Below are 20,099 nucleotides of genomic sequence, written 5' to 3' on the forward strand. Positions count from 1 at the left end.
AGAGATGATAGATAGACTAGAGGATAGATAGACTAGAGGAATAGAGATGATAGATAGACTAGATGATAGAGAGACTAGAGGAATAGAGATGATATATAGACTAGAGGAATAGAGATGATAGAGAGACTAGATGAATAGATATGATAGATAGACTAGAGGAATAGATGATATATAGACTAGAGGAATAGAGATGATAGATAGACTAGATGAATAGATATGATAGATAGACTAGATGAATAGAGATGATAGAGAGACTAGAGGAATAGAGATGATAGAGAGACTAGAGGAATAGAGATGATATATAGACTAGAGGATAGATAGACTAGAGGAATAGAGATGATAGATAGACTAGAGGAATAGAGATGATAGATAGACTAGAGGAATAGAGATGATAGATAGACTAGAGGAATAGAGATGATAGATATACTAGAGGAATAGAGATGATAGATAGAGAGAAGAGTCCCCTAAGCAAGCTGGTCCTGGGGCTCTGTTCAAAAACTCAAACACACCCCACAGAGCCCCAGGACAGCAACACAATTAGACCCAACCAAATCATGAGAAAACAGAAAGATAATTACTTGACACATTGGAAAGAATTAACAAAAAAACAGAGCAAACTAAAATGCTATTTGGCCCTAAACAGAGAGTACACAGTGGCAGAATACCTGACCACTGTGACTGACCCAAACTTAAGGAAAGCTTTGACTATGTTCAGACTCAGTGAGCATAGCCTTGCTATTGAGAAAGGCCGCCGTAGTCAGACCTGCCTCTCAAGAGAAGACAGGCTATGTGCACACTGCCCACAAAATGAGGTGGAAACTGAGCTGGACTTCCTAACCTCCTGCCAAATGTATGACCATATTAAAGACACATATTTCCCTCAGATTACACAGAATTCAAAAAAACAAACCCGATTTTGATAAACTCCCATATCTACTGGGTGAAATACCACAGTGTGCCATCACAGCAGCAAGATGTGTGACCTGTTGCCACAAGAAAAGGTCAACCAGTGAAGAACAAACACCATTGTAAATATAACCCATATTTATGCTTATTTATTTTCACTTTTGTACTTTAACCATTTGTACATCGTTACAACACTGTATATATACATAATATGACATTTGAAATGTCTTTATTCTTTTGGAACTTCTGTGAGTGTAATGTTAACTGTTCATTTTTATTGTTTATTTCACTTTTGTATATTATCTACCTCATTTGCTTTGGCAATGTTAACATATGTTTCCCATGCCAATAAAGCCCCTTGAATTGAATTGAGAACAGAGGAAAGCTGGTGAGACAGACAGAGCTAGCATTCATTCTCAGCAGCAAGAAGATTCACTGGTCAATACAGCCAACAGCTCAATACCACCACTCAGCCAGCATCGATCAGAAGCCTAGGTACTGCTGAGTGTGTATGTGTTTGTGTGTTTGTCAGGTGCATCGATCAGAAGCCTAGGTACTGCTGAGTGTGAAATCAGTTGGTACACAAAAGAACAAAATACTTTTACAAAGACAGTCGATTACCTAGAGTCCCATTCAACCACTTTTTGACTTTGAAAGAAAGAGGAGTGAGGTATTGGTGCAGAATGTTTTATCAGTCCAGTCCCGGCTAGTTAATTTACCTCCCACACAATGGGGAACATCAATAGGTAATTACCTTTATCTTAAAGGGACTGTACATGTCAAAAATAAAAATAAACTTGTGTGCTGGAGTGTGTGTGTGTTGACCGTAACTCACCCTCTTCACAGCGGAAGTCAGGCACTGCCACGTCCTGTAGTGGGATCTCCTTGAGGAAGGCGGGACGCTGGCATCGAGGGTTGCCCGTGACGATCTTCCTGCTTCTCAGCCAATCACCAAGCCAGGCCAGACGACAGTCACAGTTGAAGGAGTTAGCAAGGAGGTTACTGATGGAGAGAGCGAGAGAGTATCAGTACCAGACTTAGTAATTACACCAATTCTGCTTTAATGCGCCGTGTGTGTATGTGTGTCTTACAGTGTAGACAGTGTTTGCAGGGTGTCGAAGGCTCCAGGGGTGATGGTAGTTAGCTGGTTGTCATAGAGAGACAGCAGTCGAACGTTGTACAGGCCAGTGAAGCTGTTGTTATGGATACAGCTGATCTTGTTGTTCCTCAACATTCTGGAATAGAGACAACAGCTTAATTGTCATATACCAATGTGAATAGATATCAAGTGTATTGAAATATGGTGATATACATAAATATCAAACATTAGGATAAAGATTTGAGGATGTGGATAAGTTTGGTCATTTATTGCGTGTGTTAGTACATGGATAGTTTCTGTGTGGAGTCCCACGAGTCTGGCAAGAGAGAATGAAGTGTCTGGGCATGTATGTTCTCATCCAGGACCTCTATACCAGGCGGTGTCAGAGGAAGGCCCCAAAAATTGTCAAAGACTTCAGTCACCCAAGTCATAGACTGTTCTTTCTGCTACCGCACGGCATGCTGTACCGGAGCGCCAAGTCTAGGTCCAAAATTCTCCTTAACAGCTTCTAACCCCAAGCCATAAGACTCCTGAACAATTAATCAAATGGCTACCCAGACTATTTGCATTGACCCTCCCCCCACTGCTGCTACTCACAGTTTATTAATCACTTTCCCCATACAGTCACTTTCCCCATACCTACATGTACAAATTACCTCGACAAACATTGACTCGGTACCGGTACCCCCTGTATATAGCCTCGTCATTGTTATTTTGTTGTGTTACTTTCTTTGATAAATGTTTTTACTTTAGTTTATTTACTAAGTATTTTCTTAACTCTATTTTCTTAAAACAGCATTGTTGGTTAAGGGCTTGTAAGTAAGTATTTCCTGGTAAGTTCTACACCTGTTGTATTCAGCGTATGTGACAAATAAAAATGTATTTGATTTGATGTATGCATGAGTGTGTGTGCATGCATGTGCTCATGTTTGCATCTGTTTGTGTCACTGTGTGTGTGTGTGTGTGTGTGTGTGTGTGTGTGTGTGTGTGTGTGTGTGTGTGTGTGACTCACAGCATGCGTAGTCCCTCCAGTCCCTTGAACATTCCACTGCGGACAGAGTCCAGCTGATTGGCGGTGAGGTGGAGCTCATTGACTGACCCCGCCCCCTCGAACACCCCATCTTCGATCTCTGTGATCTTATTGTTGCTAAGGTTACTGGGAATAAATCAAATAAAGCGATTAAAAATAAGTTTAGTGAACTTCTTTGATTAAGTAAATAAGTTACCATAGCATAACATAAACTACAAGTTACATCTTTTTGAGCTGAGAGAGGGTCTTGAAGACTCCTACAGCCTCCAGTGTACTGATATCATTGTTGTTCAGACGACTGGGAAGAGAGAGGAGAAAACAGAACATGGTTAGAAAGAAACAGAAACACAGCGACGAATCCTGAAGAGGTTACAAACATTTGCAGAGATAAACCATTGACATAAATGTGTGATTAATGTGGTCCAGATGTGGTCCAGTTAAGTGTCAGGGAGGCATGTGTGTGTGTGTGTGTGTGTGTGTGTGTGTGTGTGTGTGTGTGTGTGTGTGTGTGTGTGTGTGTGTGTGTGTGTGTGTGTGTGTGTGTATGTATGTGTATGTGTGTGTGTGTGTGTGTGTGTGTGTGTGTGTGTGTGTGTGTGTGTATGTGTGTGTATGTGTGTGTGTGTGTGTGTGTGTATGTGTGTGTGTGTGTGTGTGTGTGTGTGTGTGTGTGTGTGTGTGTGTGTATGTGTGTGTGTGTGTGTGTGTGTGTGTATGTGTGTGTGTGTATGTGTGTGTGTGTGTGTGTGTGTGTGTGTGTGTGTGTGTGTGTGTGTGTGTGTGTGTGTGTGTGTTGTGTGTGTGTGTGTGTGTGTGTGTGTGTGTGTGTGTGTGTGTGTTCTTACAGTTCAGTGGTAGAGGAAGGGATGTGTTCTGGTATCTTATTGAGACGTAGGTTGGAGCAGTCCACCACGTTGGACTCACAGCGACATTTAGGAGGACAGACTGGATCACTGTTACACTCATTATTCAGACGGACGTCCTCGGTGCCTGAAGACACATAACACACACAACTTGAAAAAAAACTCTGTACCTGACAGACAAAAAACACCTGCACAAAACCACCTTTTACCAAACTTGTACCTTAAACCCAAAATACACACGTCCAACTGGTATAAAAAGCTCACACACACACAACACATTGAGACGTCCTTACAACTCTCTGTGACACACTGGCCTACGCCTATTCTGGCCTTAGAAAATCCCTCTATAGGGCCACATCTAGGACGATGAACCTAAACACCTGAGGGCTAAGACACACCGATAGCGTTTGCTGGCCGAGAACTTAGAACTTCTGAACAGAGAGTCGGCTGTAATTTGCAATCCGAGTGCGCACCAATTTTACATGTAGAAACAGGTGAAAATGTCAGCAGTAGACGTCTACAGCCGGTGGTCCCGAAAACACAGGGCGCTAGACGATCTGCAGATGAACACTAGATCCACATTCGGTGCAATATGTGCGAGCCTTTAAAGATCAGCTCTCGCCGGGCCTACCACGACCCTAAAGGTTGGCATGTGCTACCAGATGAGAGATGGGTAGTGGGAGGGAGAGAGCAGAGAGGAAAGAGGAGTGAAAGAGTGATGGAGAGAGAGAGAGATAGGCCAAGAGGGAGAGAGCGGGGGAAACGGAAGGAAGAGATGAGTACTATTTTAGAGATGTGACCTAGTGGGAGCAATGGTGTGAAAAGAACAGCAGGTCCTTAAAATGCAGACCAGAGGGAGATGGAGATATTAGGGGAGATGGAGAGAAGGAGATGGAGAGAGGTGGGGAGAGGCGGGAGAGAGGGATGAGATGTCAGAGAGGATTTGGGCAGTCTAGCAGAGAGGACCCTAGAGTACAGGCCAGGGAGGAAGTGAAGTGTTTAAAAGAGAGGGAGAGAGATGGAGAAAGAGAGTGAGAGTGGGATGAGAGAGGGATGATGTCAGAGATGGCTAGGGAGAGAGGGAAGGGAATGAAGACAGGTGGGGAAGGAGGGAAGATGAGTGTGATGAATATGAGAGGTGAAGGCAACGGAGAGAGTATGTGGGAGAGGCGGAGGGACGGACAGAGGGATGAAGAGAGCGAAGCAGACAGGGATAGAGGAATTCAGGGACGACGTCAGAGGGGTGTGCACTTCTACTTCCTCTTTTCTTCCCTCTCTCCCTCTCTCCCTCTCCCTCTCTCCCTCTCCCCTCTCTCCCTCTCTCCTCTCCCTCTCCCTCTCTCCCTCTCCCCTCTGTCTATGAATAGAGGTGTACGTACCAGAGCCTGGAGCCACTTACATCACAACTACTCAATAATGGAGAGGCACTAGCAGCCACTCAATGTGTGTGTGTGTGTGTGTGTCTGTGTGTCTGTGTGTGTGTGTGTGTGTCTCACTCAGAGAGGATGGCTCAGTGTTCTTTTGTTAGTTAGTGTTTTGTGTCCTGTGTTCTGTAGCGCTCGCACGCTCAGCCCAACCCCTAAGTGAAGTTTAGAGATGATGTCATCGTGCCACTGTAAAGAGTGGAGCACCCAGAGCCACAGACAGAGGATGCACCTCAATACGCTTGTAAGTGGAGACGTCATAGAACGTCAAAAATTCAACATAGCTGGAGCCACCTTGCCGTTTTGAAGATGCCGTCACGCTTGCTAGCAAAGAGATTTGCGATGGCTAATTAGTGATAAAATAAGTGAATTGTTTCACCTCATAGCTAGCCAAGATGCTTAACTTGCCAGCTAAAACGGTTTACAGTTAGTTAGCAATCACTTCTCCACTATTTTGCTAGCTACGGTACAGCTGCCATGTCAACAATAACCAGAAATGACGGGTGTCTCCAGTTGTGTTTATATTTGACCATTGTGACGCGCATCCATGCATATCCACTTCGTAAAGTCAACTATCTTCCTCTCCACATCTCCTGAGGCTGTCTGAGTTGGAGCAGGTGTGACTGAGACATGTTGTTCCATTTGTTCTGCTTCTACAATGCAGACAGCCTTATTGGTCTCTTTTGGACTCTGAGACAAACTGCTCAGACAGACAGGAAGCCTTGTATTGATGATGACTGAAGACTAATGACGCTCATTACAATGGGCTGTGGACGGGACGTCACACACGCGCGCGATGACTGAAGACTAATGATGCTCATTACAGAGCGAAGTGGAAGAACGGAAGGAAATGCCATTTCCTGCTACCCAGGAAACAAGGAAAGTTTCCGGACGTTCTTTGATCCAGCAGAGTAACTTAACTTTCATTGAGACAAGAGGAGTGACAGAGAGAGAGATAGAGGGGGAGGGAGGGAGAGAGAGAGAGAGAGAGAGAGAGAGACAGAGACAGAGGGGGAGGGAGGGAGAGAGAGAGAGAGAGAGAGAGAGAGAGAGAGAGAGAGAGAGAGACAGACAGACAGACAGAGAGAGAGGTAGAGAGAGAGGGAGAGAGAGAGAGAGAGAGACAGAGAGAGACAGACAGAGAGAGACAGACAGAGAGACAGAGAGAGGTAGAGAGAGAGGGAGAGAGAGAGACAGAGAGAGACAGACAGAGGTAGGGAGAAACTGCATTTTAATAGACTGGAGTTTCACTGTGATTACGTTTCATAATGTCCTAGAGAGTATATTCTACAGTCCAATTATTCCCAGAATATAACATGGAATTCCAATGTTTTTGTGAGTGTTTGTCATTATTATTTTGCATTAATCAGGCTTTCATTTGATCATCCCAATGAATTTCCTTTCGATTCGCCTGCCAATGATAGCCCTTTATCTTTCTGACACACACACAGACACTCTAATTGTGAAGTTATTTTCTTGGAAATGCTCTGTTAAGGACTCCGAAAACATCCGCTGATTGGAATCTGGGTCCTCTGGTGGGCTTTATTTTCTACCGCTAAAGAGGACCCTCTATCTTTCTATCACACAGACTCTCTCTCTCTCCCTTTCTGTCTACCGTGCGAGTGCACACACACACACACACACACACACACACACACACACACACACACACACACACACACACACACACACACACACACACACACACACACACACACACGTACATTTGTCAGTGAATGTGCTTGTGCCAAAGCAAATAAGACCTTCCTTCAGTCTTTATCACAGTTAGTCTGAGTTATACAAACAGAGGTGAGGCATAGGGCCAGAGAAGGAAACACACAACTTACGGTAAAACCCAAACCTCCGGAGTTAACCCATTCCAGTTAGAAGAATAGAGGTTAAAGAAGAGGAAGAATACAAGAAGAGTGGAGGGGTGGAGCTGTGGAGAGGTGAAAAGCTAGCTAGAAAGAGTATGAAAGCGTAAACACAACCCACTCACCAGGGATGAAGTATTGTTCCTTGGCTGTGATGGAAACAAGAGAGAAGCAGTGATGTCAGTCAACACAGATATGGTCAAACAGAGTCATATATACTCACATATATATATGACTAGATGTGATACAGATAGTCATGTATGACTATATATGACTATCTTCATAAATGGCACTGGCAACTATGACTATGGTAAATATGACAATGCTATGGAGAAGCTATGAAAAGATAAAAGATCAAGATATTGTATCAGAGAATGAGGAGAGGAAGAGAAGGATGAGGGAGAGGGGTAATCAGAGAGAAAGAGAGAGGGAGAAAGACAGAAGAAAGAAAGAGAAAGTGTATAGAGAGAGTGAAATACACATCAACGAAGTGGAATCCTCAGTCCATGTTTATTCACCATGGCTAGGCAGACGGTCATGTTAGATTGTAAACCAGCGTGGGCGAGAGTAGAGTTTGGAGAGAGGAGTGCCAGGCTGCCGAGCCCCCTGCTCTAACACAGTACACTGGCATGGAGACACACAGCCAGACAGAAACACTATACTGTATCCTATGGTTGCCAGAGACAGCGAGGGCCAGGGGAGTGGGATTGGGAAAATGGCAGGAGAAGGGAGGGGGCCTGGGGGCCAGGGAGAAGGGGAATGAGTATAGTAAAGGGGCCTAAGGGGGTGGGAGTGCAGGAAAGTAAAGAGGTAGGCACAGCCTAAAACCCACAATGCCTAGCAGGCAGAGGAAAAGGGCCAGGAGGTAGATAGAACTGGGGAAGAAGGAGAATGAAGAGGGTGAGGTAGGGGCAGAGAAGGGGCAGTGGTATTTGAAGTTGCCACAGACAGAGAGATAGTGGGCACAATGCTAGAGGAATTGAACATGGGCAGAAACCCTACCCACAGCGCCAGCCTTATACAGTGATGTCAGCTCTCTGTGGTGAACAGTGAAACCAGATTCACTATGTGTTAATGTGCTATAAAACCTGCTAGAGGTTGGGGGGAGGGAGGGACTACATGAAAACCCTTGGCAAGGGATAAAGTACAGTACTATCCTATGCTGTAAATAGAGAGGAAGAATGAAAAGGAAAGAGAGTATGCCTCCAGGCTGTCTGGAGGGATATTGATTGGTCTGAGTCGAGCTGGCAGAGCAGAGAGAGGGAGATTGAGAGTATTTAAGAGAGAGTGATCGCACAGAGTGGAGAACAAGGAGTGAGACAGAGAGAGAGAGATGGAGGAGAACGAGGCTAGGAGAGAGGGGGAGCAGCAAGAGAAGTAAAGGGAAGAGAAAAATGAATGGTCACAGAGGTAGATGTAGAGACCGAGGTCAGTCCCAAAACAGAGAGCGAGAGAGAGAAATAGAGAGATGGAGAAATAGAGACACAGAAAACAGCCTTCCAGATAGATACACAGAGACAGAGAGCTGGAGAGAGACAGATAACAGCATTAGAGATAGACAGAGAGAGAGTGAGAACTGGAGAGAGAGACAGAGAGCAGCCTTAAGAGATAGAGAGAGCGAGAGAGAGAGAGAGAGAGAGAGAGAGAGAGAGAGAGAGAGAGAGAGAGAGAGAGAGAGAGAGAGATCTGATGATCTGGTGCTTCTGTCCCCAACCAAGGAGGGCCTACAGCAGCACTTAGATCTTCTGCACAGATTCTGTCAGACCTGGGCCCTGACAGTACATCTCAGTAAGACTTGTCCCATTTTGTGAATTATTGGGTGGTGAGCAGACCCCAGACCTCACAACCATAAAAGGCAATGGGTTCTATAACTGATTCAAGTATTTTAAGCCAGATCCTAATTGGTATGTCAAATGTTATGTTCCTTTAAATGGCATTGAATGCCCTTCTTGCCTTGTCTCTCATATCGTTCACAGCTTTGTGGAAGATACCTGTGGCGCTGATGTTTAGGCTGAGGTATGTATAGTTTTTTTTGTGGGCTCTAGGGCAACGGTGTCTAGATGGAATTTGTATTTGAGACTCTGCATGCAGAATTCTTCAAAAATATCCTCCATGTACAATGTAAAACACCAAATAATGCATGCAGAGCAGAATTAGACCGATACCCACTAATTATCAAAATTCAGAAAAGAGCCGTTAAATTCTACAACCACATAAAAGGAAGAGATTCCCAAACCTTCCATAACAAAGCCATCACCTACAGAGAGATGAACCTGGAGAAGAGTCCCCTAAGCAAGCTGGTCCTGGGGCTCTGTTCACAAACACAAACACACCCCACAGAGCCCCAGGACAGCAACACAATTAAACCCAACCAAATCATGAGAAAACAAAAATACACATGACACATTGGAAAGAATTAACAAAAAAACTGAGCAAACTAGAATGCTATTTGGCCCTAAACAGAGAGTACACAGTGGCAGAATACCTGACCACTGTGACTGACCAAAACTTAAGGAAAGCTTTGACTATGTACAGACTCAGTGAGCATAGCCTTGCTATTAAGAAAGGCCGCTTTAGGCAGACCTGCTCTCAAGAGAAGACAGGCTATGTGCGCACTGCCCACAAAATGAGGTGGAAACTGAGCTGCACTTCCTAACCTCCTGCCAAATGTATGACCATATTAGAGACATATATTTCCCACAGATTACACAGATCCACTAAGAATTCAAAAACAAACCCAATTTTGATAAACTCCCATATCTACTGGGTGAAATACCACAGTGTGACATCACAGCATCAAGTTTTGTGACCTGTTGCCACAGGAAAAGGGCAACCAGTGAAGAACAAACACCATTGTAAAAGTAACCCATATTTATGTTTATTTATTTTCCCTTTTGTACTTTAACTATTTGCACATAATATGACATTTGAAATGTCTTTATTATTTAGGAACTTTTATGAGTGTAATGTTTACTGTTTATTTGTATTGTTTATTTAACTTTATTATCTACTTCACTTGCCTTGGCAATGTTACCATATGTTTACCATGCCAATAAAGCCCTTACATTGAATTGAGAGAGAGAGAGATGGAGAACAGCCTTCCAGATAGATACAGAGAGAGAGAGAACTGGAGAGAGACAAAGAACAGCCTTAGATATACTGTAGATAGAGAGAGAGACAGAGAACAGCCTTAGAGATAGATAGAGAACAGCCTTAGCGATAGATACAGAGAGAGAGAGACAGAGAGAGAACAGCCTTCCAGATAGATACAGAGAGAGAGAGACAGCGAGAGAACAGCCTTCCAGATAGGTATAGAGAGAACAGCCTTCCAGATAGATAGAGAGAGAGAGAACAGCCTTCCAGATAGAGGTGCAGTCAGAGAGAGATGGAGAGAGAGAGAACAGCCTTCCAGATAGAGGTGCAGACAGAGAGAGAGATGGAGAGAGAGACAGAGAACAGCCTTCCAGATAAAGGTGCAGACAGAGAGAGAGATGAAGAGAAAACAGCCTTCCAGATAGATACAGAGACAGAGAGAGAGATGTAGAGAGAACAGCCTTCCAGATAGAGAGAGAACAGCCTTCCAGATAGAGAGAACAGTCTTCAGATAGAGAGAGAGAACAGCCATCCATAGAGAGAGAGAGAGAACAGCCTTCCAGATAGAGAGAGAGAACAGCCTTCCAGATAGAGAGAAAGAACAGCCTTCCAGATAGAGAGAGAACAGCCTTCCAGATAGAGAGAGAGCAGCCTTCCAGATAGAGAGAGAGAACAGCCTTCCAGATAGAGAGAGAGAGAGCAGCCTTCCAGATAGAGAGAGAACAGCCTTCCAGATAGATAGAGAATAGCCTTCCAGATAGAGAACAGCCTTCCAGATAGAGAGAGAGAGAGAACAACCTTCCAGATAGAGAGAGAACAGCCTTCCAGATAGAGAGAGAACAGCCTTCCAGATAGAGAGAGAGAACAGCCTTCCAGATAGAGAGAGAACAGCCTTCCAGATAGAGAGATAAGATCCTTCCAGATAGAGAGAGAGAACAGCCTTCCAGATAGAGAACAGCCTTCCAGATAGAGAGAGAACAGCCTTCCAGATAGAGAGAGAGAGAGCAGCCTTCCAGATAGAGAGAGAGAGAACAGCCTTCCAGATAGAGAGAGAACAGCCTTCCAGATAGATAGAGAATAGCCTTCCAGATAGAGAACAGCCTTCCAGATAGAGAGAGAGAGAGAACAACCTTCCAGATAGAGAGAGAACAGCCTTCCAGATAGAGAACAGCCATCCAGATAGAAAGAGAGAGAACAACCTTCCAGATAGAGAGAGAGAGAACAGCCTTCCAGATAGAGAGAGAGAGAACAGCCATCCAGATAGAGAGAGAGAGAACAGCCATCCAGATAGAGAGAGAGAGAACAGCCTTCCAGATAGAGAGAGAGAACAGCCTTCCAGATAGAGAGAGAGAGAACAGCCTTCCAGATAGAGAGAGAGAGAACAGCCTTCCAGATAGAGAGAGAGAGAGAACAGCCTTCCAGATAGAGAGAGAGAGAACAGCCTTCCAGATAGAGAGCGAGAGAACGGCCTTCCAGATAGAGAGAGAGAGAACAGCCTTCCAGATAGAGAGAGAGAACAGCCTTCCAGATAGAGAGAGAGAGAACAGCCTTCCAGATAGAGAGAGAGAGAACAGCCTTCCAGATAGAGAGAGAGAGAACAGCCTTCCAGATAGAGGTGCAGACAGATGCCAGTCCTCCTACCAGAGCAGCGGAACTTCTTGCTCTTGATCTGCCCGATGCGTTTGTTGGCCAAACGTCTGGGGCTGGCACAGCGGGCACCGCTGGTCTCTATTGGGTTGGAGCGCAGGTAGTCTGCCAGCCACTTCAGGTTACAGTCACAGATAAACGGGTTCTGGGCCAGGTGACTGGAAATAGTGAGGGAGGGAATTACATCTCAATTACATTTTTGTAAACATTAAAAACTATATACAGAGTTCAGACATTCAATTCTCAAAAGTGTTACTTCTGATGTCCCTCGCTGTGTGACAGTTAAAATATGACCGTCTGAGCAATTGTGTGTGGCATAGGATCTATGAGGTGGCAATCGAGGCCTGGGGTATGTGGTTCATTTGAGTGGTCAGAACACAGTGCAGGGACAAGGTTCTTTTCACCGAATTCAGGTTAAACAAGAGGGTAGTTATAGACTGGAACAGCCCCCCCCCAGTGTGTGTGTGTGTGTGTGTGTGTGTGTGCGTGCGTGTGTGTGTGCGTGTATTGTGTGCATGCGTGTGTATGTGTGTGCGTGTGTGTGCATGTGTGTGCGTGTGTGTGTGTGTGTGTGTGTGTGTGTGCGTGCGTGCGTGCGTGTGTATGAACACCGTCTACCCTGTCGCCGATGGGTCTCTGGGTGAGAACTGTTGTCAGATGAGCCAAGGGACAACATTATCAATCAACTTGACAGGTGTGTTTGTGTGTGTCTGAGTTTGTGTGCCTGCATATACCTGTTTGTACGTGTTACACCACATAACACAATTGTTCTTGCTAAACATAAACTGACCAAGACAATCAGTCAAAAACCTACTGCAATTTGCAGTCAGTATTCATAACAGTGTTTGGTAAGGCTGCACTCGCTTGGTTGGAGGGTGTATTGGCTTGATTTTTAATTTCCTGAGGGTGTGTGTGTGTGTGAGTGTGTATGTGTGTGTTTTTACACAGCTCTTGTGTGTGTGTTTTTGTATGTGTGTGTGCGTGCATGCGCACGTATGTGTAAGCGCCCGTGTGTGTGTGTGTGTGTGTGTGTGTGTGTGTGTGTGTGTGTGTGTGTGTGTGTGTGTGTGTGTGTGTGTGTGTGTAACTCACAGCGTCTGTATAGCTCTGAGGGATGCGAAGGTGCCCTTGGCCACAGTCTGTATCTTGTTGTCATACAGAGACAGTAGGGAGAGATTCTGCAGGTCTGTGAAGGCATTGGCCCGAACACAGTGGATCTTATTGGCATTCAACAACCTGGGAGAGGGAGGTAGAAAGAGAGACAGAGAGAGAGAGAAATAGAGAAAGTGAGAGAGCGAGAGAGAGAGGGTGGGGATGGACGGAGGGAAGAAGGGAGGGAAAGAAAGTGGAAACGAGATAAGGGAGATGTGGAAAGCATCAATATAAGATGAGTGTCATCAGAGACTAACTAGTATTACTATTGTTTTGTGTACTTACAGTAGTTGCAGGGCATATAGTCCGTCGAACACTCCTTTGGGCAGCTCCGTGATCTTATTCCCATATAGGACTCTGTTAATATCAACCAATTGATATATTAATTAACAATCAATCAATCACCCAAACAATAAGAAATTGTATTTATGTAAAAGCAGAGTGACTCACAGTGAGTTGAGGGATCTCAGGCCCTGGAAGGCATCAGGAGCTATTTCTGATATTTGGTTATTACTGAGATCTCTGGCGAGAGTGAGAGAGAGAGAGAAAGAGAGAGAACGAGAGAGAGAGAGAGAGAACATGAGAGAGAGAACAAGAGAGAGAGAGAGAACGAGAGAGAGAGAGAGAGAACATGAGAGAGAGAACAAGAGAGAGAGAGAACGAGAGAGAGAGAACGAGAGAGAGAGAACAAGAGAGAGAGAGAATGAGAGAGAGAACAAGAGAGAGAGAGAACGAGAGAGAGAGACAGAACAAGAGAGAGAGAGAGAACGAGAGAGAGAGAGAACGAGAGAGAGAGAGAGAACATGAGAGAGAGAGAACGAGAGAGAGAGAGAGAAACGAGAGAGAGAGAGAGAGAGAGAACGAGAGAGAGAGAGAACGAGAGAGAGAGAGAGAACGAGAGAGAGAGAGAACGCGAGAGAGAGAACGAGAGCGAGAGAGAGAACGAGAGAGAGAACGAGAGAGAGAACGAGAGAGAGAGAGAACGAGAGAGAGAGAGAGAGAGAACGAGAGAGAGAGAGAGAGAAAGAGAGAGACAGAAAAAAAGAGACAGAAAAAGAGAGAGAAAAAGAGAGAGAGAGCGAGGAGGGGGGTTAAAGAGACATTCAATGTTGGAGGTTTGTCTTTAGCCTTGCCCAACTGTCATACAGTAGCTGTAACCTCTGACCCCAAGAACTCAACCAAGTCCTTACTGTACCATAACGTATTATTGAAGTTTCCAATCAAGAACTTCCTAAAGCAGCCAATGATATTTGAGCAGAGGTAGGTTGACGACACTGCCAGCCAATGAAAATCCAGAATAGTGTGATGAATGTGGTGTATTAATGGGGTGCAGGGCTGGGGTCCATATGGAACAGGCTGTCTCTGTAAATGCCTGTTCACAGAATCCACAGACCACTGGCCACAAGCTAACCACTCTGTGTGTGTGTGTGTGTGTGTGTGTGTGTGTGTGTGTGTGTGTGTGTGTGTGTGTGTGTGTGTGTGTGTGTGTGTGTGTGTGTGTGTGTGTGTGTGTGTGCGTATGAGTGTGTGTGTGTGTGCGTATGAGTGTGTGTGTGTGCGTATGAGTGTGTGTGTGTGCGTATGAGTGTGAGTGTGTGTGTATGCGTATGAGTGTGTGTGTGTGTGCGTATGCGTATGAGTGTGTGTGTGTGCGTATGAGTGCATGTGTGCGTATGAGTGTGTTTGTGCGTGCGTATGAGTGTGTGTGCGTATGAGTGTATGTGTGTGTGTGCGTATGAGTGTGTGTGTGTGTGCGTATGAGTGTGTGTGTGTGTGTGCGTATGAGTGTGTATGTGTGTGTGCGTATGAGTGTGTGTGTGTGTGTGTGTGTGTGTGTGTGTGTGTGTGTGTGCGTATGAGTGTGTGTGTGTGTGTTAATGGAGTGCGCGGTGAAAAAGGGAAATCATTAAAGTGAAATCGTCATGTGGTCTTTAAGATGTGAAATTATCCCATTTGAGGCTAATGTTAAACTAAGTGTAAAATAAGTAGCTATTTGTCTTTTTGCAAAAGCCTGATGTTTCATGGAAAATAAAGGTTACAGCATCTGATCTCAGACACACTCCTGTCATGTGCCAGGGGAACAACAGTTCATATATGGGGTCATACAAACTGGGCCAAGGTGAGAGCGTGTCTGTTAGTGTGTTTACACAGTGGGTTGACCTGTCACCTATTTTATATCTAAAGGGATCTTTTAAGGATCTGTAGTAATCTGTCTTATTAGAGTGTGTTATTATTATTATTATTATTGTTATTGTATTAGAGGCTACAGGCTTTATTCTAGATCCAGAGCGGTTCCTTTTAACATTGAGACAACATACTTGTATTGTCAAAACAAACACTACAATGCAGGAGTAGCAGAAAATCTCTTAACTCACTCTCCTATCATATCTGAGCGTATGAGCGATTGAAGTGGGGGGGTGGTGGTGGGGGGGGGGGGTAGGGGTAGGAAGGCAGGGGGGGGCAGTTAGCTGCCTAGTGGATATTCAGCAGCCTGATGGTCTGGGGGTAGAAATATTGGCCAGTATAACACTTTTTGCTCCTCTACTGCCCGCGTCTGAGTGATTGAAGCAGGTAGAACAGGCCGTGGTTCGAGTGGCTGAGGTCCTTGTTGATCCACTTGGCCTTCCTGAGACACCTGGTGTTGTAGGTGTCCTGGAGGACAGGCAGTGTGCACCCAATGGTGTGTTCGGGCTGAGCGTACCACCCTCTGCAGAGCCTTGCAGTCTGCGGCGGGGGAGTTGCAGTATCAGGCGGTGATGCAGCCCGACCATATGCTCTTGATGGTGCTCATGTAGAACACTGTGAGGGCCCTCGGGGATAGGCACGACAGTCGCCGAAGACCACAATCAGCTCCTTTGTTTTGCTGACATTGAGGGAGAGGTTGTTTACCTGGCACCACACCGTCAGAGTGCCTGCCTCCTCTGCGAACTTGATGATGGAGTTGGAACTGTGAGGCCACGCAGTCGAGGGTATACAGGGAGAACAGGAGGGGACTAAGTACACACCCTTGTGGGGTCCCCCGTGTTGACGATCAGTGTGGAGGAGATCATTTTGCCTACCTTCACCACCTGGGGACTGCCTGCATAAGGAGGAGTTCAGTCCCAGGGCCAGAGCTTTGTGGTGAGCTTAGAGGGCACTACGGTATTGAAGTCCGAGCTGTAGATAATGAACATTCCATTTGTCCAGGTGGGTGAGGGCAGTGGGCAGTGTGCAGTGTAATGGCGATTGCAATGGGCGGTAGGGGAATTGGAGAGGGTCGAGTGTGTCAGCTTACGAGGAGGTGGTGTAGTCTTTGACTAGCCTCTCGAGGCACTTCATGATGACGGAAGTGACAGAAGTGAGTACTACGGTTGGTAATCATTCAGTACAGTTACTTTCCCTTTCTTGGGCACGGGGATGATAGTGGACATCTTGAAGCTGGTGGGGATAACACCCTGAGCTAAAGAGAAAATGTCAAAACACAACAGCTTGCTGGTCTGCACATGCTCTGAGGGCGCGGCTAGGGATGCCGGCAGCTGGACCGGCAGCCCTGCAAGGGTTAACACGCTTGAATAACTTGCATGCGTCCTCCGTGGAGACCGTAGGCATGTATCCCTCGTTGTCCTCAGGTGCTCTCCTCGGCAGCTCAGTTGTTATGCTCGAAGCGTGAGAAAAAGATGTTTAGCTCATCTGGTAGGGCGGCGTTAGTGTCTGCGACGTGACTGGCTTTCTTTTTGTCATCCGTGATGAGTAGAAGCCTCTGCCACATACAACTCGTGTCTGACCCAATGGCTAGCAGGCATAAGTAGGGCAGAGAGGAGAGGATCAAACCTCAGTCTTCATTCCAGCACTCGCTAGTTGTGACCAGTAGCCCATGTATTTTAAGGGTAGGCTGGTTAGCGGGTAGTTGGTGAGGCTGAAATACTACTGGACCACCCCCGTAAGTAGGGCAGAAAGGGGGAGAGAAACAGAGGAGGAGAGGAGGAACAAACCCTCAGTCTTCATTCCAGCACTCTTTCATTTCCCCCATATCATATAATATAATCATCATATCCATAATCATCTCTGCCACAGTTTACAGTGCGCCTTCGCAGTCAGACAGACACTCTAACCAGGTTGAGAATACCAGCGAGTAGCACTGAAACATGAGAGGTGTTATTACTGTGGAGAGGTTTCAGCTTGTAGCGTTCTGTAGCCTTCTGCAGCCATCAACCCTGTACCTCTTCCTGCTCTTAGTCTGGACATGGTAGTTTGGGGTTGTGACATGAAACTGAGAAGTGTATTTTGTGTACTTCAGCCCTAGAGGAAGTGTACTTAGTGTACTTCAGCCCTAGAGGAAGTGTACTTAGTGTACTTCAGCCCTAGAGGAAGTGTACTTAGTGTACTTCAGCCCTAGAGGAAGTGTACTTAGTGAACTTCAGCCCTAGAGGAATTGTACTTAGTGTACTTCAGCCCTAGAGGAAGTGTACTTAGTGTACTTCAGCCCTAGAGGAAGTGTACTTAGTGAACTTCAGCCCTAGAGGAATTGTACTTAGTGAACTTCAGCCCTAGAGGAAGTGTTCTTAGTGTACTTCAGCCCTATAGGAAGTGTACTTAGTGTACTTCAGCCCTAGAGGAAGTGTACTTAGTGTACTTCAGCCCTAGAGGAAGTGTACTTAGTGAACTTCAGCCCTAGAGGAATTGTACTTAGTGAACTTCAGCCCTAGAGGAAGTGTGCTTAGTGTACTTCAGCCCTATAGGAAGTGTACTTAGTGTACTTCAACCTTAGAGGAAGTGTACTTAGTGTACTTCAGCCCTATAGAGCAGCGTATATACTTACATCCTACGCAGCTTCTTGTAGGGAGAGAAGGTTCCGGGAGGAACTGACTTGATCCCATTCTGCTCCAGACGACTAGAGAGGAAAGGAGAAAAGATGGGGAAAAGAGAGATATAGATACCATCAGGTCATAAACCAACAACAGAGTCCACTATAGAAACAAACAGAGTAGTCATACATCACTGCCGACACATGGTAATTGGTCAGCTGTTGCCAACTACCTTAATCCCTGCTATGTGTATGTGTGTGTGTGTGTGTCTCTGTGCGTGCACATGCATCTGCGTGTCCGTGTCTGTGTGTATGGGTGTCTCTGTGTGCGTGCACGTGCATCTACGTGTGTCTTTCCCCTCCCCTGGTTCATTAATAAAGATCTCTTCCTGTCCTGTGTGTGAGTCATAACATCTCCTCTGAAAAAATAAACAGGTCTGGAAGAGAGAGGACCAGGGAGAGACATGGAGGAGAGAGGAACAGGGAGAGACATGGAGGAGAGAGGAACAGGGAGAGACATGGAGGAGAGAGGACCAGGGAGAGACATGGAGGAGAGAGGAACAGGGAGAGACATGGAGGAGAGAGGAACAGGGAGAGACATGGAGGAGAGAGGAACAGGGAGAGACATGGAGGAGAGAGGAACATGCTGGAGACTCCAGACATCACAGATCACAAAAGTGTGTGTGGCACTGCTCTCTGTCTCTTACTCTCTCACTCACACACACACACACTATCTAACGGTGGAAACTGAGAGTCACAGATGTACTGTAATCAGACTCAGATGTTAAGGAGAAGCAGGCCTTGAAGCTAGTAAGGACTGGGCTCTGAACCCTGTTGTGTGTGTGCGTGTACACGGCTGCCAGTGTGTGTGTGTGTGTGTGTGTGTGTGTGTGTGTGTGTGTGTGTGTGTGTGTGTGTGTGTGTGTGTGTGTGTGTGTGTGTGTGTGTGTGTGTGTGTGTGTGCGTGCATGTGGTTGAGTGGTGGTGTGGCAGGGCATGCAGACAGCTGTCTCTCTCCTGCTCTGTTCCAGTCCTTTAACCCATCTAAGTCTCATTAAGCCCAGTTTTAAAAGCTGTCAACTGACCCACAGATAAACAGCCAAGGCTGGGGCAGCATGGATCTGGAGCTGTGGCTTTGCCGGGGTATGGGGCTCTGGTTGTGGCCAGGGCAGAGGCTGGGATTGGACTGGGATAGGGCGAGAGCTGGTAAATATGAATGGGTCTAGAGAGAGGGCTGGGAAAGTTGGGGTTTGGGTTTTGGGACCAAATGGGTGGAGTGATAGGAATGAGGCCCAGCAGTAAATCAAATCAAATCAAAATGTATTGGTCACATACACATATTTTGTAGACGTTATCGCAGGTGTAGTGAAATGTTTATGTTCCTAGCTCCAACAGTGTTGTAATACCTAACAATACAAAACAATACATGCAAATACAAAAAATGTAATTAATAAATTAGGAAATGTAGAAATATTAGAACGAGCAATATCAGTGTGGATATGTATATGATGGTGTGTATAGACATTACAGTACAGACATTACAGTACAGCAGTAGTTATATAGGATGAACCTTGACTAGAATACAGTATGCACATGTGAAGTGGGTAAAACAGTATGTAAACATTATTAAAGTGACCAGTGTTCAATGACTATGTACATACGGAAGCCGGCTAGTAACATTGATTAAAGTTCAGGGCAGGGTACAAAGCGGTGGCCGGCTAGTGGTGACTATTTAACAGTTTGATTGACTGGAGATAGAAAATATTTTTCAGTCTCTCGGTCCAAGCTTTGATGCACTCTGCCTTCTAGATGGTAGCGGGGTGAACAGGCCATGGCTCGGGTGGCTGAGGTCCTTGATGATCTTCTTGGCCTTCCTGTGACACCAGGTGATGTAGATGTCCTGGAGGACAGGCAGTGTGCACCTGGTGATGCACCACCCTCTGAAGATCCCTGCTGTTTCGGGCGGTGCAGTTGCCATGCCAGGCGGTGATACAGCCCGACAGGATGCTCTCAATGGTGCATCTGTAGATGTTAGTGAGGGTCTTAGTGGCCAAGACAAATTTCTTCAGCCTCCTGAGGTTGAAGAGGCGCTGTTGCGCCTACTTCACCATACTGTCTGTGTGGGTGGACCAATTCAGGTTGTCAGTGATGTGTACGCTGGGAAACGTGAAGCTTTTCAGTCTCTTCAATACGGCCCCGTCGATGTGGATGGGAGCGTGCTCCCTCTG

At 45.8% G+C, this 20,099-nt stretch overlaps 1 protein-coding gene across 9 annotated transcripts in view; it reads right to left on the minus strand.

Moving 5' to 3' along the window:
- LOC115153405 (slit homolog 1 protein) overlaps positions 1 to 20,099 on the minus strand; it is a 166,661-nt gene that overhangs the window by 28,855 nt on the left and 117,707 nt on the right. For 6 of the 9 annotated variants that reach the window (XR_003867690.1, XM_029698827.1, XM_029698823.1 and 3 more), the window contains exons 10-20: positions 17,887 to 17,958; positions 13,539 to 13,610; positions 13,374 to 13,445; positions 13,029 to 13,172; positions 11,931 to 12,094; positions 7,322 to 7,345; positions 3,881 to 4,025; positions 3,259 to 3,333; positions 3,018 to 3,161; positions 1,998 to 2,141; positions 1,742 to 1,908 (exon numbers count right to left, since the gene is read on the minus strand). Coding sequence is in view for 8 of the 9 variants with exons in the window: in XM_029698827.1 (XP_029554687.1) it covers positions 1,742 to 1,908; positions 1,998 to 2,141; positions 3,018 to 3,161; positions 3,259 to 3,333; positions 3,881 to 4,025; positions 7,322 to 7,345; positions 11,931 to 12,094; positions 13,029 to 13,172; positions 13,374 to 13,445; positions 13,539 to 13,610; positions 17,887 to 17,958 (1,223 nt within the window). In the remaining variant the exon portion in view is untranslated. The remainder of the gene's footprint in view (positions 1 to 1,741; positions 1,909 to 1,997; positions 2,142 to 3,017; positions 3,162 to 3,258; positions 3,334 to 3,880; positions 4,026 to 7,321; positions 7,346 to 11,930; positions 12,095 to 13,028; positions 13,173 to 13,373; positions 13,446 to 13,538; positions 13,611 to 17,886; positions 17,959 to 20,099) is intronic. The other 3 variants (XM_029698828.1, XM_029698826.1, XM_029698824.1) reach the window with 1 other exon arrangement.

Source organism: Salmo trutta, chromosome 18, assembly GCF_901001165.1.
Source record: "Salmo trutta chromosome 18, fSalTru1.1, whole genome shotgun sequence".
Lineage (NCBI taxonomy): Eukaryota > Metazoa > Chordata > Actinopteri > Salmoniformes > Salmonidae > Salmo > Salmo trutta.